This window comes from Lichenostomus cassidix, chromosome 8 (assembly GCF_008360975.1).
Source record: "Lichenostomus cassidix isolate B80296 chromosome 8, HeHo_3.0, whole genome shotgun sequence".
NCBI lineage: Eukaryota > Metazoa > Chordata > Aves > Passeriformes > Meliphagidae > Lichenostomus > Lichenostomus cassidix.
Genome location: NC_139489.1, coordinates 7,132,477 through 7,148,195, shown reverse-complemented (window position 1 = coordinate 7,148,195; position 15,719 = coordinate 7,132,477). Strand labels below are relative to the sequence as shown.

Genomic DNA, 15,719 nt, shown 5'->3' with positions numbered 1-15,719 from the left:
CTCCTCCCTGCTGTCACAGCTGCCACCAGTGCAGCCTCTACTGCATCTCTACAGTTCAATCACCAACCTAGGGCATAGTGGTATTTTTAAAAGATAAACACTGAGACAAAAGTAAATAAATTAGGACCCTGGGAGGGATACCTGAAAGGCACAGTGAAGTGAGAACAAGCAGTTTCACTGGTTCTGTGTGTAATTACATTGACATGTTCCTAGACAACACTGGACACCCAAACACAGCAGCAGCTGTGAACCAAACGCAGACTCACGCAAAACATCCAAAAACCAGCCAGGCAGCCCAGCCCTTGCCCTGGGGCTGCATCAGCACTGCCCATGTCACTGCTGACAGCCTTCCTGCCTACTCCCAGGGCACAGCCAGCACTGCATGGGCAGGCAGGGCTCAGCTCCTGGCTGGGCTGTGGCTGCTTCCATGCAGACCCCCATTTCTCTGCACCCACTCATCCAGTCACTGGAGCAGCACTGCTGAGCATCATTGCCATGCTCCTCTATGCAAGTGAAGGAAACAGTATAATGCAAAATAGGCAAAGAGAATAAAAATGGGTCTTGAACTTCCTTTTTCCTGATTTTGTTAACAGAGAAAAAGGAAATCCTGTTGTGCCAACAGCACTTACAGGTGAGAATTTTAGACACTGGCCATTTTCAGCCATCCACAGAACTGAAGCATCATGAATATCAACCACTCGGTTCACATCAGGTACTTGTGGCAAAGTGATTTTTTGGGACATACAGCCAATTGACTGTCACAATCAAACCACAGCTCTGCTCCATGTTCATCGCACAGACAACAGTTAATCTTGCAGCCATGCAAACTATTTTGCAAATTGAAATCTCAGAGGCATAGCAATTACAATACCAAATTTATACCACATCTCTCACTCAACTAATTGTACATCCAAAAAATCACCACTTGAATAATCTGAATACATTCACCTTTACAGCTAAAAAAGCCTCCTCTACATGCTTGATCTCAACACAATTTTGAGTTACAGAACCCCATGGGAAAGAAACGCCAACCTCTGATTTCAACAGGAAAATTGCTTCTATCTAAATACAGCAGATGCATAATTCACACTGAGGTCTAACAGCTTGGTGTTCCCAGCAAAGCTCATTTTTACTCTGCAAAATAGGGACATGGCTATTGCTGCCTGTAGCTCTCCCTGCCCATCTACAGGAGGACAAACCCCATATACACCTACTCTGAATGTAGTTAACATCCAAAACAACCGTATATGGATTTCTAATTGTTAGGAAATCTTAAAGGCTTTTAAATGAATTGTCAGACTTACAAACTAGGCTGATGTTTTGAATGAGTTGAGATTTACAGAGCCACCATTGTAGGCACATTTGTGCCACTGTGGCATTTTGAGCTTTTTCACACACACAGTACTTGACTTTCATTTCCATCTCGTGAAGCAAGGTGAGGTGGGGAGATTTGAACTAGTGACTTTGCAGCTGGTATATTAAAGAAAGTCAAAATAGAAGAGAATTGGTGTTTAAATTGCAAAGGGAGGTAAAAATGAAGTTAGCCAAGCCACGTGAGTGGGATCAAAAATGAGTCATCAAGGCTGGAAAATGGGTAACCTCTGATCCCTTAAACTAAGAAATCTGGCTGCTGCTGTGTGGCTGCTGATCTAATTTTTACACTTTTCCCTCCATACAGAGGAGACACATTTCCATTGCGTCCATCACAGCTAAACAATCAATGCCTGATCACTTCCAATGCTTCACTCTCAGGGATGCACAATTAACCAGCACCATGTTTGACACTGCAAGGGGAGCGCAGTACTTTCTGGGAATGCCTGACAAGTTTCAGTCGTAAAGAACACAAACCAAATGACCCAGCAGATAATGACAGCCAGTGCCCTGACAGTTAGATAATGTGCATGCTCCAAAGCAAGGCCAATTAGAAGCAATAAAAACAAATTTAAAATGTTAGAGCAAAGGTCAGAAATCCTCAGCCATTACCACAGGCTTGATTTTTCCTTTTTTCAAGCGGTCACCAGCACCTATTTCCAGTAAGTGAGCATGTAGTCAGGCTTGCCATGTGACCACCCATCCATTACAGCACATTGTGATTTCTGGGCCATATAAACCCCACTAAAGTGGTATGTGGAGAATCCAGGCACTACCTGGAAACCTCATCACGTCCATATCTTATGGCTCTGCCCTTCTGAGAGCAGGAACTGATCCATGCTGCTTATAGAGAAGGCAGATATCAGAGAGTGTGCAGATGTCTCTCCCTCTGCCACAGAAGGGAACCTTCTACTTGCCATCCAGCTCCTAGTTCAGCTCCTAGCCTCCTTCCCCTGCTTTATCCAGGAGACAGTGCACAGAGGCAGGAATAATTAGTTTATAGCTGGAACCACACTATCACACCAGAGAAGGAGAAGGAGCCACAATTACAAGCAACTCACATGGCTCACACACAGCCACCCTTGTGCACCTTTGCTGACCCTGGAGCAGGGAGCTGCAGAGGGCATGACAATAGGTTTTGTCTTGGCTCCTGTCCTCCCATTTCCTAAGGAGCAGCAGGGGAATAATGGATTGCACTTACCTGATGAGATGTAGCAGAAAATGGCTGTCTCTTGAGCTTGTTCAAGTTACCAGTATGATACTGGGATTATGGTGCTGTATACATCAGACATTACCCATGTTGACCCACTCAGATCATAGTTCCCTGTCTCTACTTTCAGAGCAGGAAAGTCCCAGACCGAGGAGATGCATGAAGTAACACAGATGTTGTAAATCTGCTCATTGAGCCCTGGCTTCCTCAGAGCAACAAGACCAGGGAAGGAAAAGGAAAGCAGGTGGGTATCTGCAGGCATACCTATGTGAGGATGCCTGTGAGAGCTAATCTAAATACATTTAGGGTTTAAATGCAAAGCTGATTAGTGAAACCACAGCAAGCTCTTATGTGATATGCTCCTTCAGAGTTAAAGTAGCCATAATTCAATTTATTAATTTAGCTCATTTCCAAAAAGTAAATTAAGGTGGAGTAAATTAAATTAAAACAGCTGACAGCACCTTCATTTTGAAAAGGATTGTTAACATGGACCCAATCTACTTTATATACTAATGCAGATTATTTTCTCCTGCTAGGGCCCCTGTCAGGCACACCAGCTCCCCATCCTGAAGCATTTTTCTTTTCAGGGAGTCTCTAAGAGCAGGACCAAGTTGGATGTAGATTTGGGTGTTTGCATGAGCTTTAGTGTGCACGTGCTTAAATCCAGGGTAAAATCCCTGCAGCTGGCATTCTGGTTCCCGAGTGTTTGAGAAGCAAATTGTTGTAATGAGGAATCTTGGTGAAGCCTCTGCTGGGAGCTGGCCAAGCACTGCACATCTCCCTAAATGCTGTAAATTAATCCTTGTCGCTGAACCCAAACAAATGTGGCACCATTCAAAACCTGGAAGGTGTTCTTTAATGACAGCTACAAGTATCAAGAGTTGCATAAAATGTGCAGACATGTGTGGGAGCAAGCTGACAGATTATAATTATCAATAGAGAAGGGGATAAAACACAAAAAATTAATTTTTAGGCAAAACATGTAATTTGCCTTTGAACCTTAGTAGTGCTCCCATTCCTAATACAATTTATAGACCTAGAAATCAGATTGAAGTTGTTTGACTCTTCTATTTTCCTGCCCTCATTTCATTTCCTCCCTCCTCTACAAATTTTAAGAGCTTTTGCTGACCTTTTACATTTGGTCTAGAACCTTTTTTTTTGTTTATTACACTTTGCTCTCCTCTTAGCCACTGAAAATGGTGGGGGAAAAGACAAGAAGACAATAATTTAAGTTCAGGAGAAGTAAGCTGGGGATGGCAAAAAAGAGCCCCTCAGGAATAAAGCAGGGAGGTGGCTTCACTCTCAGCTCTCACGTCACTCATGGCCAAGTCAAAGAAAGCACAACCAGATGTAGATGAAACCTCAAAAATCCTGAGCTTTAAAGTGTAGAGAGGAGTTTTTCTGAAACACAAGAAGAAATGACCTGGGGAGAACATTCCAGACCTCATGGGGCAGAAGGACCCACACACAGCCTGTGCCAGAGAGCAGCACAGCCCTGGGAAGGTATCAATCTGAGCCTGTAAGCCCACACAGCCTCTGGGCACAGCTATTTAATGTCCAGATGGGGCTCAAACAGAGTTGTCCAGGTAGAAGGACCTGCCTTTGGTCAGACTGTGCGCACACACAAAGACTTTCCCCATCCTCACCAGCGTGCTGCAGAAGACAGAGCCCATGGCTTTGAGGGTGGTGGGACAGTCCCAGGGGCAGAGCCAGCCTGTTGGATATGCAGCTGAGCTCTCATACATCATCATTAAGGCTGCAAAGTCAAGCAGCAAAAGGAGGAATTGCCAGAATAAAGGCTGTCAGAGCAATTTGAATTCAACCTCCTGGCAGATATGCCTTCTGATGGGGTCTTTAATTACTTCATCACAGCATACTTTTTCTTCAGCAAGGCTGCTGCTTTATGCATGGCACGATGGACAGACAGCAATTAATGAAGGGCCAGTCAATATTTTGTTCTGTCCTTTTTTCATTCACTGTGTGGCCCCAGGCATTATTTGCCACATGCCATCAAATCCCTGCTCTTAGAATTATTCATCTTCTCCTGAGCTTTTCTTTCATGTGTATCAGTGCAGCAACTGTGAGATTCCCACACAGGAAGGAACTTCTCTTCCAGCACTTCTGTGAGCAGAGCATCTGGGTTTTACCTACGGGAAAATATGGGGCAGAAATTATCTGCAAAATTCCCCACCAGCAAGGCCCAGGTGGGATTTTTCAGGATACCCACATTGTCTCTGTTCAAAGACCATCTTCCCTAACCTCAGACAGAGCTGTTTACTCACTCAGGACTTCTAGAATTTAAACTTCAGTGTGTCCAGGATATGAGTAGCATGGAACTGGTGGCTCTCAGAGAAAAAATGTCAATATCTAAAGAGGCAAGAGCTCCTCTCCTGATGCTGTGCTGGAGCAGGGCTCTGTTGAAGCCAGGGAGCCAGTGAAAGAACAGAGAAACACTGATATGGGCAAAGGGATGAGCTTCAGGCAGTGTAACATGGCTGGCATTTGTGAATTTTTCAGTAAAAGTTCTGTTTTCCCACCTTAGCCATTCTCTGTAACAGCTGTACTCTGCTGTCTCTTAATCCCTTACAAATTTCTCACCTTTTACCAGCCTCTTTTCAGAGGAGGACATTTCACACTTCCAACCCAAGAAATCTTAACCTTTTCTCTGGCACAGGTAGAAAGAGGTGAGAGCAGGACAGAGGCTCAGTAAGAGGAGGAACTCCCTGTGCCTCTGGCAGCATCAAAGGGAGCTCCACTCAAATGGTTTCCAGTGAGTGCACTGGGAGTGAAAATCTCTGGCCATGGAACAGCTTCGAAAAGGAACAAGAAGAGAGGAAGGGCATGAACCCTCATTGCTGTCCAACAGCTCCTTTCTCCACTGCTCTCTCCTGCTCTGTGCCCACTTAACCCACCCTTGGAGAGCTGCCTTTGTGTCCAGGACAGGCTCTCTGAGTATCTCTCGAGCACGGCTAAGTGGCAACACTCTCCTCTCCAGCAGCTTCTGCAGGCAGCACAGAGCTCTCTCTTCCTGCTAGAAATTCATGGGCCTGCTGGCTTGTCATTCCAGAGAGCATCCAGCATTTTCAGCAAGGCTTTTAATTCATTAGCTCACACAGGAAAATATTCTAACCTTCCTGCCCTCCCCAGCTGAGTCATTGATGCTGTCTTACCTCGCCGCAGATGCGTCACCTTCAGGAAAATAATTACTTATCATGCTGATAACAGCAGACGTTATCTTTGGGAACTGGGTGTTTGTTTGGGATCACAGGGGCTCCCTGCCATGAGGACTGCAGGACACACTGGGGTTACTCTCTGAAAAAAGTTCTGACCTTTCCTTGCAGGCTGTAGGAAACCCTGAGTGGTCACGGGGCTCACTCGCAGGGGAACTGGGGGGAGGCTGGAGGGAGCTCAGTCAGAGGGAAGGGGCTGGAGAGTTCTGGGAGGGGCTGGATGACCTGTGGTGGGCTCCATCACTGGAACAGGTTGCCCAGAAAAGCTGTTGATTCCCCATCCCTGGAAATGTTCAAGGCCATGGTGGATGGGGCTTGGAGCAACCTGGTCTGGCAGAAGGTCCACCAGGAAGGGATGGAACTGGATGATCTTTAAGGTCTCTTCCAACCCAAACCAGCCTGTGATTCTATAATATGTTGATCTCCAGGTGGCATTTGGGCTCCAGAAGGCAGGGGCAGGTGGAATTTAACCACAGATCTAGCCAGCCAGTTGGATTCACTTAGAGGCATAGAAACACATTACACACAGAATACAGATACAGTTATTTCTCTTGATCTCTTGAAATAAGCAGCACAAGCATTTGAGGAAGCAGAGCTGCCTTACCTCCAGCCTCAGTCTTGGTTCTGTAAGCAGAGCTGTTGCCTCAGTTGCTGCCTCTAACTCCAGATGATCCTGATTCCATTCCCACTGAGCTGCCTGCATTGCCTATGCTGTAGGATGGCTGCTCTCTGACAGCCTGACTGCATGGACAAAGCTCTTGAAAGGTGCCTGAATTTGCCTACCAACCCCTATTTCTGACCCGCAGGTCCACCTCTCCCTTTTTGTGCCTCAATTTCCTTCTCCAAAACATGGTGATTCCAACATAAACATTTCCCTCCTTACAGTCAGATGTGCTCTGGATGTGTTGCAGGTCGCTGCTATTTCCAAGCCTGTCATTCTAACACATTTTGGCTGCACTAATTCCCTCAAACAGAAATTGTTCTGCCTGTCCTAGTCTGGGACAAAGCAGGCAATTAGTTGTCCCTTCCACGTTTATTAACTCTGCAGCTTTCTTTCAATGACTATGTGGAATCCAGTAATGTTTTAATATATTTTCATAAACTGTGGGCACAACATGTCCTGTTTCCACTAATAACCGTGCCATATAATTAGTCCTGATTACACAGATATTTAGTATCATTTTACATATTCCAGTCCTTTCCTAGTGCCACTGCCTAGCCAAGGCATATTTAAAGCCACAGCCATCTCCCTTCTGTTTCCCAGCAGTTTGCAAAAATTCCTTTTGGAGAGGATTGCAGTTAACACGGCAGCTGCAAAGAACAATTTCATTTCACTGGTGTACATTTTAGAAATATATAGATACAGGCTCTGATCAAATGTCAGGCGACAAAGCCCAGGATACAAATAGAAGGCATTTATCTACTTACAGGGAAAAGCCGGTATTTGAAATCCATCAGGAAATTAACAACATGAATCTTTAAAAATCTATTCCTTAAACATCTGTTGGCTTAGAGCTGAACATTGACCATATTTAGGATTTTGCTGTGAGGTAGCACTCCCCAAACAAAGGATCCCTCACCCCATTAGTTTCTGGTGGGGGAACAAAAAAAAATTGCTCTGTGCAACCCGATTATAGATGTGTATCTTTCCCTGCTGGCGTGGCTGTCTCTATAGAGATGGACATGGATATTTGATGAGATTAAAATGCTTCAGTTACCACTGTCAGTGGTTCTTTAATTTAAAATGAAGAAAGCAAACAAACATTCCTTTTGATGAGGTAACTGAATGATGCTAGGGAAAAGCACTTTGCTGTCAGGTGGTAATTAGGTTCAGTAATAGTTGTGGGTTTTTAGCCTTGGAGGCTGTGGCCCCTGGGAGTCTGAGAGAAATGATACATTCAATTTCCGGAGGAGAGGAAGATGCTGGATGCTTTTCTCTGCTAACCCTGCAGGTCTCTGCAGATAAGAGCATTCAGAACTGCAGTGCTGACAATCCTCCTTCAGCCAGCCTAAACTGTGGTGTCAAGATCACAAACAGAAAAGGGAGATGGGCTCAAAGCAGGCCTAACACAGGCAGCCTGGCTCTGACCACATATATAAGGAACTGCCAGACTGGCTGCAATGAGAGGATTTTTAAAGGCTGCAGAAGGAACTCCAGCAATTGCTCTCTGGTCTGGGCTGATATTTGTAACATCCATCTTATACATCACTAGAAAATCTTCAGTAGGAAAGTGTTCCTTTGCAAACAAGCAACCATTCCCACAGCTCTTTCACGGGAGGGAAAAAGCAGACAGAAGGAAGAAGTAAATCTCAAGGCTCAGCTGCCAGTTTGGAATTGCCTTTTCCATTGCAAAATATAAATTATATTCAGTTGTACTGCTAAGAGTTGAAACCCAAATGAAACATCCCAATTGGTCTAAATGAATTTAATTAAAATTTTTCACCTTGGAGCAATTATTGCTGTTTTTCCAGAACAGAGACAGATTCTGAATATGACATTTCCCATGAAACAGGTACTCTGGTTACTGCTCTGCTCCCCTTTTCATGTTGTTACACAGCTTTTCCAGCTCAAGGAATGCTGGTTCTCCATCAACAGTTCCATGGTATCTCCCCTGCTCCTCACCCATGCAAAGGGTCACTGAAAGGACACAGCTGGCCAACACCAGGGAAGGGCCAGCAGTGCTGCAGGGAGTCAAGCTTGGGCATTCCATGCCTCTTTGCATGGCTTGCCAGTGCCTGACTTCATGTCCCACTTCCTTTTGGACTAACACCTACTGAGCTGGTTGTAAAACTGGAGTAAGGACTCAGACTGAGAGGGGATCCCCAGATAAAGTGTCCCAGAAGGTGACAAAGAAGGAACCTGCTACTGGCTGCCAGCACTGCAGCAGCTCCAAGGGGAGGTGGAGAACTCTGCCTTTAGCACAGCCTTGCCAGTCACTTCCTCAAGTGCTGAAAAGTTTTCACTTCCAGAATTAAAACTTTGCGGAATAAAGTGGGTCTGATTCGCTCTCAGGAGATAAATGAAGGGTAAGTCCATTAAAGATACTGGTGTGAGATTGGTGCACAGCAGACAGAATTCAGGGAAGATATCGATATCTCCAAAATCCTCTGAATATTTTTTCAGACATAAACCAAGTATCTTTCCTGATCATAAATGCTTTATTTCCAAATGGAATTTCAATAAAATAAGCACAGTTAGGCTAGCACGCTTATTATAAAGCCGTAATGCAGTAGCACTGAAGTTTAGTCATGAAAGGTATTAAAAAAGCCATCCTGCTAAAGCAAGAGAAATTGCTTTCTGACCTACCGAGTTTTAGGAGTAGGTGCTAGTGGTCCCTCCACCAATGAGTTCAGCCTGTAGTAATCCAAGAATGTCCTGGCCACATTTCTTCCAAGCTTCATATCTGTGAGGTTTTAATTAAGGAGCATTTTCTTTTCAATCATTAAAAATAATTGTAATAACAATAACTATAATGATAATAATAATAAGGTCTAAAGGTAAATTATTGCTATTTAATGCAAGAGCAAGTTTTACATTAGCCATCCCACAGAGCTCAGGCTTCAGGCAAAATGACTTACGCAAGCAGATAAGGTGATAAGGTGGGGGTCATCTTGTTTGCTTCTTATTTTCACAGGCAGATGCTGCATAAAACCACAGACAAGAGGAAACAATCTCCCTTTCCCCCCACGCCTGGCTGCAGATCCCTGTGGTTCTCATGGAATAATACACTAAGCAAAAGGGGCCCTCCAATTTCCACATTCAGGGAATATAATTACCTTAAAATGCTTGGATACAGGCAGTATTTCTGAGCTTGTATCCAGGAAACAAGGTCAGCTATATCATGGTGTGAACCTGCCACAGACCAGTGTGCTGAAGGTTGGGATTAAAGCCGTAGCCCTCCACACCTTTAGCTCTGACCCTCACAGTGTCATGGGAGAATGCACTGTTCTTTCCCTGTGCTGTATTCAGGACCTGAAATGGTGATTTCAGCACAGAACTGGAAAGACAGGAGGTTACCTTAATGAGTTCAGCAGTAACTGGTGTGTCTCCTCTCCTCTCCTCACTAGCCACAATTTCTCCTTCAGCTGACCCCTGAGCCCAGCATTAGGATCATCAAAGCTGCCACAGAGACCTCACAGGCACAGGAACCAGACCTTCCTGAAGACTCAGCTGCTTGCAAAGAAGTTGAATAACCTGTGGATTGCAGTGAAAAACAACACCCCAGACAACATGTCTATGGGGTGAATCTGCTGCTCATGTGAAATGGCAGCATTAAGGCTACCTCTTACAGAGCAGCATCTCCTTATGATCTACAGGGTGATGTCCAGCTGGGAGATACCCAATGAATGCCATTATCCACAGCTTGGATATCCCCACAGTATTGTGGGGGCTGGACTCCTTTATTTGCCTATTTTGAATGATCCCTACTCATGCTGCAAGAACCACATGCTTCTCCAGGGCACTGCCCCTGATGGTCGTGGTGAGGAGCATTTCAGCAGGGCTGCTGCAGTAGCTGAGGTGGGTACAGAACCTGGGGAGACTAAAGAGACCTTTGCATCCAACACCCAGCAGTCCAGGAGGATAAACCATTGCTGGGTTGTTTTGTGTGCCTGTTCTGCTTTATCAATAGTTATCTGCTGATGTTTCCATTAGAGGAAAATTCCAGAAGTGCAGCATCCCAGGGGCTTCCAGCAGTGCCAGTGAAGACTCTGGCTTCTAAATGAAGCTTTTATTACCCGCCCACTTACATTAGACACATCAAAACAAGTGAGCATGAGACATCAAGTTCAGGCATCACGGTGAGATCTCTTTATCATTTATTTATTTATTTATAAGGAAGGTCAAACTGACATGACAGTCTTTACTTATGCAAAAATCCAGCCACCAGCTCTGCTAATGCAGCAGTCGGGTCTGGTGGCTGAGGATGATGTCTGACACTCCTTCTCTCTCCAATGATCTTGTCCTGCTTTTCCAGCTCCCCCATCCTGGGGATGACTCCATGGATCTGTCCCTTCTGTCTGAGGGTCTATCCTGACACGCTGTGATGCTAACACCGTGTGTGCTGCAGGCAGCTCTGTTCTGCTGGCCAGCAGCTCTGCAGAGCCGGAGCAGCTGGTGTTCCCGGCTGGTGTCTGCACGGACAGGGAGAGGCGGCTGTGTGGATCAGCACCGCCTGTTCCCCAGCCCTGCACTGCCCAGCCAGCTCCCCTCGCTGCCTGCCAGCACCAGCCCTGTGTGCAGGGAAGCTCGGAAAGTTGGAGACAGCCTAAAGTTTAACAATTCGAGGGAGGGCAGTGTTGCTCTGGAAGTGTTTTGTGATTGTTACTGGAATTTGGGGGTGGCTGGGGGTAGTTGGGTTGCTGTGGATTTGGGCTCAAAGCGGTGGCGAAGGTTAAGGGTTCAGAGTAGTCTGAGGAAGCGAGAAAGAAGGGAGAGGGCTGTCAGACACTTAAGGGATTGAGAAGACTAACATGGCTTGATCTTGTAGTTTCTTTCATTTACTCGTCACTTTAAAGACATAAAGTGGTAATTGGACTCGGTAAAGTCTCTAGGATATTTTGTCAGTGCCAATCTCAGAAAGCTCCTCTGCCAGAAGTGGCCCTGCTGCCCTTTTCTTTGTCTCTGTGCATTGCTTTTGTTTGCACGGAGGGAAGCACCTGACCTGCTGTCCTGGGGGAGGAAGCCCTTGGATGGGAGTGGGTGCAGCCAGGAAAGTGACTCCTTGAGCTCCTGCCTACAGCTCTGCCTTAACCCTGACCTGCAGGAATCCAGTTCCACTGCAGAGCTCAGGTCTTAGGAACAGCTTTCTGAAGCTAAGGACAGCTAACTGCTGGAATAACCTGCCTTAGCATGTCTGGAAATCTCCAGACCAGAGGTCTTCAAGAACAGGTTAAGCCCACAGCAGACATGAATGGTTTAGGTGTAACTGGTCCTGCATGAAGTTTGGGTAAGGAAACATAGAAGGGCCTCTCAGGCCATTTCACCCCATTTTCCTACAGTTCTGAACATATTTTGCAACCCCCACAGAGACCTGTTTACTAAGATTGCCAAGAAAGGTAAGGGCATTTTGCAGAGCATGGACACACAGATAGATGGGAGAGTGTGATGAAACTGGAAATGCAGTGCCACATGCATCCACCGAAAAGTCACAAAATGGGGATAACTTGCAGTCAGCATTGATGAAAAGAGACTCAAACCAGCATGGGATAAAAAATGTGCATGTTCTAATACAAGTCTCTCCAGCCATCCTGCCCCCTCTGCTCTGCCTGTCACTTTTGCAAAGGATGAGTGGTTTCTGTCATGGCAATCAGGCACCTGATACATAAAACCAGGAGCAGCAGCATCAGCCTCTCCCTGTGACTGTCCAGCCTGGGCAGGAGTTGGCGTGACTCCCTCAGCAAGCGCCAGCAGCACGTGTGTGCAGAACTGGTGGAGAAAAACAAATTAAAGCAATAACATTTGCATTTATCTCTGGCGCTTGGAAGGCTCAAACTCCACTTTGGCTTTCAGTGTATCCTGAGCACGTAAATAACAGCTACTGCAACCAGAACCTGCTTTTGCTGGATGGTTTGGTCGGTTGGTTTTTAACCAGCTTCCTTTCTGCAATCCCACATGCTGTGTGCCCACAAGAACTCCCTTCCTAGCTTGCCCTGCACTTGACAGAAAGCCATTTCCCAGCCATTCCCATCATGGAAGCTCTGCTCATATGAGACAGCCAAAATCTATTTGGGAGAGTCATGGTGGAAACAGCTGGGTGTATCTTCACCTTCACTGGTGCCTGTAGATCCCTCTCATCTCTCTTCCTCCTCCATAGACTTATTTCTCCCTGCTCCATATTTCTACCTGGAAGTGGAAATCAGTGTCCCTCCTGCAAATGCCCTTCTCACAGCATTTACTCTGTGAATGGCATCAGAAGATCTGGGGACATTTCAGGACAGTCTGTTTATGCACAACTCTGCCAAATTTCACAGATGTTAGGAAGTTCAAGAATCGTGCTGGGCTCTCTGCAAAATCCTGGATATTTACGATCCCCACCATGCCCCACAGCCCAAAGCTTCCAACCCTGGTAAGAAAGGAGGAGAGAGGAGTGGGGACTCTCATAAGCCATTACGAGTTTTCAGCTGACACGATTCATTGAGCCTATTGTGAACAGTCTGCTTAAGCTCAAGCCTCTGGAAGTGCAGACAGAGCCTTGTTCTGGCTGTGCATGGAGGCAATAAAAATCTCAATTTGGAAACCAGTTAGCAGTACAAGTCATTAGGGGAGGTACTAAATGTTGCTGCTTTAATAGCTCACTGATCCTTTAATAATGTCACTGCTGCAGAGCATGGTGGCACCATTCGCTCGCTTTTGTTTTGCTTTTTGAAATTCAGGGTCATTCCACTTTCAAGTGAGTGGATTATCTCTCTTTCCTCCTTCTGCCAGACACTGCAAACTGCTTTAAATAATTAGAAAAAGGATGGCTCCTTCAAATTCACCATCTCATTTTCATAAGGTCCAGTGTCATTGCTTTGGAACAGGAAGAGAAGCCGTGATGGTGGTAAGGATTTGACAAGGGCAAAACAGTTAGCAGCCCCCACTCATCTTTGATAAGTCCTGTGGGGTCTCTGCCAAGCAGATTGGATCTCTGGTTTTATGTCTCATCTAGAGGACGGCACCTCCATCAATTTGAAACACTGCACTGGGTTATTAGCTTATGGAATTCATCCAAGTTTAGTCCTAAGTAGGATTTGAAATGTGACCGTTCAATCTGGAGGCACCACTGACCAGACCCACGCACGTCTTTTGTTTCAGACAAACAGCTTTAAGTTATCCTAAAGACAGACAGAGAGGAAGGAAAAAAATGGAAAGGAAAAAAGAGGGTAAGGAAAATGAGAACAAAGAGAAAGATGAATCTTTTTAATAGCTCAAATTAAAAACCAGAAGAAGCTCTTTGTTTGACACAACTGAATTTTACAGCAAATCTCAGTCTACCACAACAATGATCCTGTTATTTATGAAAAGAGGGTTATTTTGTGTGGGAGAGTCCCAGATGACTGTGGTCAGAGAGCATACTGTCAGCTTCATACAATCTCAAGAGAAATATGGATGAGGTTTTCTCGTCTGTTTGTAACAGCTTCCATCAATGGATCAAACCCCTTTCTGACTCAGACAAGAGCTCCAGTGGAAAATAGCATTACAGGGCTTTAAACCACCATGTTATATCATGCCCAGGCTGATCAGAGCTAGTCCTCTATTTTAGCAGAGCTGTTTTCACCAGTTACTTATTTTGTTTCTTAGTGCTGACACTGCTCTCTAATAAACAAATGCTGCCCCAATCTCATCTCATGGGGGACCCACTCTGAGCAAAGTGTGACTGGGGCAATGCAGAGATTTGGTGGTGAAGGAGGGTGGGGAGAGAGGCTATTCCAAGGTTTTTCACCAGCATTTAACATGGTGCAAGTCTGAGTGCTGATGATGCATCCTTCCCAGGACTCCCTCCAGGGAGAAAAGGTTCTCAGTGTCTAGCATAGCTGGTTACAGATTCCAAAATTATTATCAAAGGGGGAAGCTTCTAAAATGGGAGTGTGGGGAGGTGATCAGGCTTTCCATAGCTCTGGTGTAAGAACCAGGCTCAGCAGGGAATTACTGGGGACACTCTCTCACAGAACTTGGCAGGGCAAACCCAAGAAATGCAGCCAGACCATCCAGCCTTGAAATCTATAAATGCCCTGAGCACTGCCAGCCTGGCAATAGCAAAGGGACTTCCCCCAAGGAGAGCATTTCCATTCCCAACAACCTCAGCCCCTGATCCCAGATGGGACAGACGCTTTTGGAAGCAAAAGGTAACAGCAATGCTGAGCCTTCATTTTTATTCCTCTTGTGTGTTATCAGGGAAGGAGCCAGGCGGAAAGATCCCTGGCCGACTATTTCAGGCTTTCAGGCCCTTTTCCTGAAATGCTTGATTGTGGTGGAAGAAATTACGAAGATGGGACTTGTGCGCTCTTCTCCCTGAGTAATCAGAGGCCTGTAATTTTCTCTCCTGCTCTGAAAGAGGAGATTGGAGAACAGGTATCTTGGAGAGCTCTGTTTTATCTCTGCCGGAGGGACTGTGCTCAAGGACCACGCTGTGTTTCCCAGGAACTCATTTCAATATCAGCTATCGCTTTTGTCCTCCTGAGCTCAGCTGAAAGGGGCAGATCCTACCTCACACCTGCACATGGGGAACAGACAAAAAGGTGGAGGTGCTGCACAGGAGCCAGTGGCTGGAGAGATGTCTCAGACACCACCAAAGTAACACTGGGAATGCCAGTGAATTTACCTCTGAATCTGTGTGCCTTTCCCAAAGCCATGAGCGTGATTTTACAGGGACCCCTCTGACTGCTGCTCCATTATCCTGATGCCATCTTCACATTGCTCCATGCAAGTGACATTTTGTCCACCTTATGGTTGCTCTACACCAGTGGGAGATGGAAATGGGCCCTCCTGTAAATGGTAATCTGGCCTAAGCTATAAGATGACAAAAGAAAATGGCTTATTAAATATCTTGGCTATACTGACCCCTGATGAGGTTTTCTGAGGGACAGAGGTCAGAGCCAAGCTCACAGCTGAAAAAGAAAAAGCCCTGAAAGAATGAATTTCAGTGCCAGTATATTTTAATTCATGAAAATATTGCATCAGCATCACTCCATAAATTGGTATACTGTTAAAATTACACATTTAAAACCTGATTGTAACAGCTTCTATCAAAATCTCCCAAAATTAATTTGGGCCTGAATTTACTGGTCTCACATTAATGTCTGATGGATCTTTAATAAGTGTAGCAGGAAAACATAGGATGAGTCTCTTTTGTGATTTTAACGTTTCTGATCTTTGCTATTGTTTAATTCTGGTTACTTGCCAGCTCTGGGAAGGAGCCCTTTTGGAT

General features: G+C 45.5%; 1 protein-coding gene across 1 annotated transcript in view; it reads right to left on the bottom strand.

Moving 5' to 3' along the window:
- The window catches only part of BEND5 (BEN domain containing 5), an 860,026-nt gene that overhangs the window by 4,190 nt on the left and 840,117 nt on the right, over positions 1 to 15,719 (bottom strand). Inside the window, exon 12 of the mRNA XM_085067639.1 lies at positions 9,119 to 9,215. Within this exon, the coding sequence (XP_084923765.1) occupies positions 9,119 to 9,215 (97 nt within the window). The remainder of the gene's footprint in view (positions 1 to 9,118; positions 9,216 to 15,719) is intronic.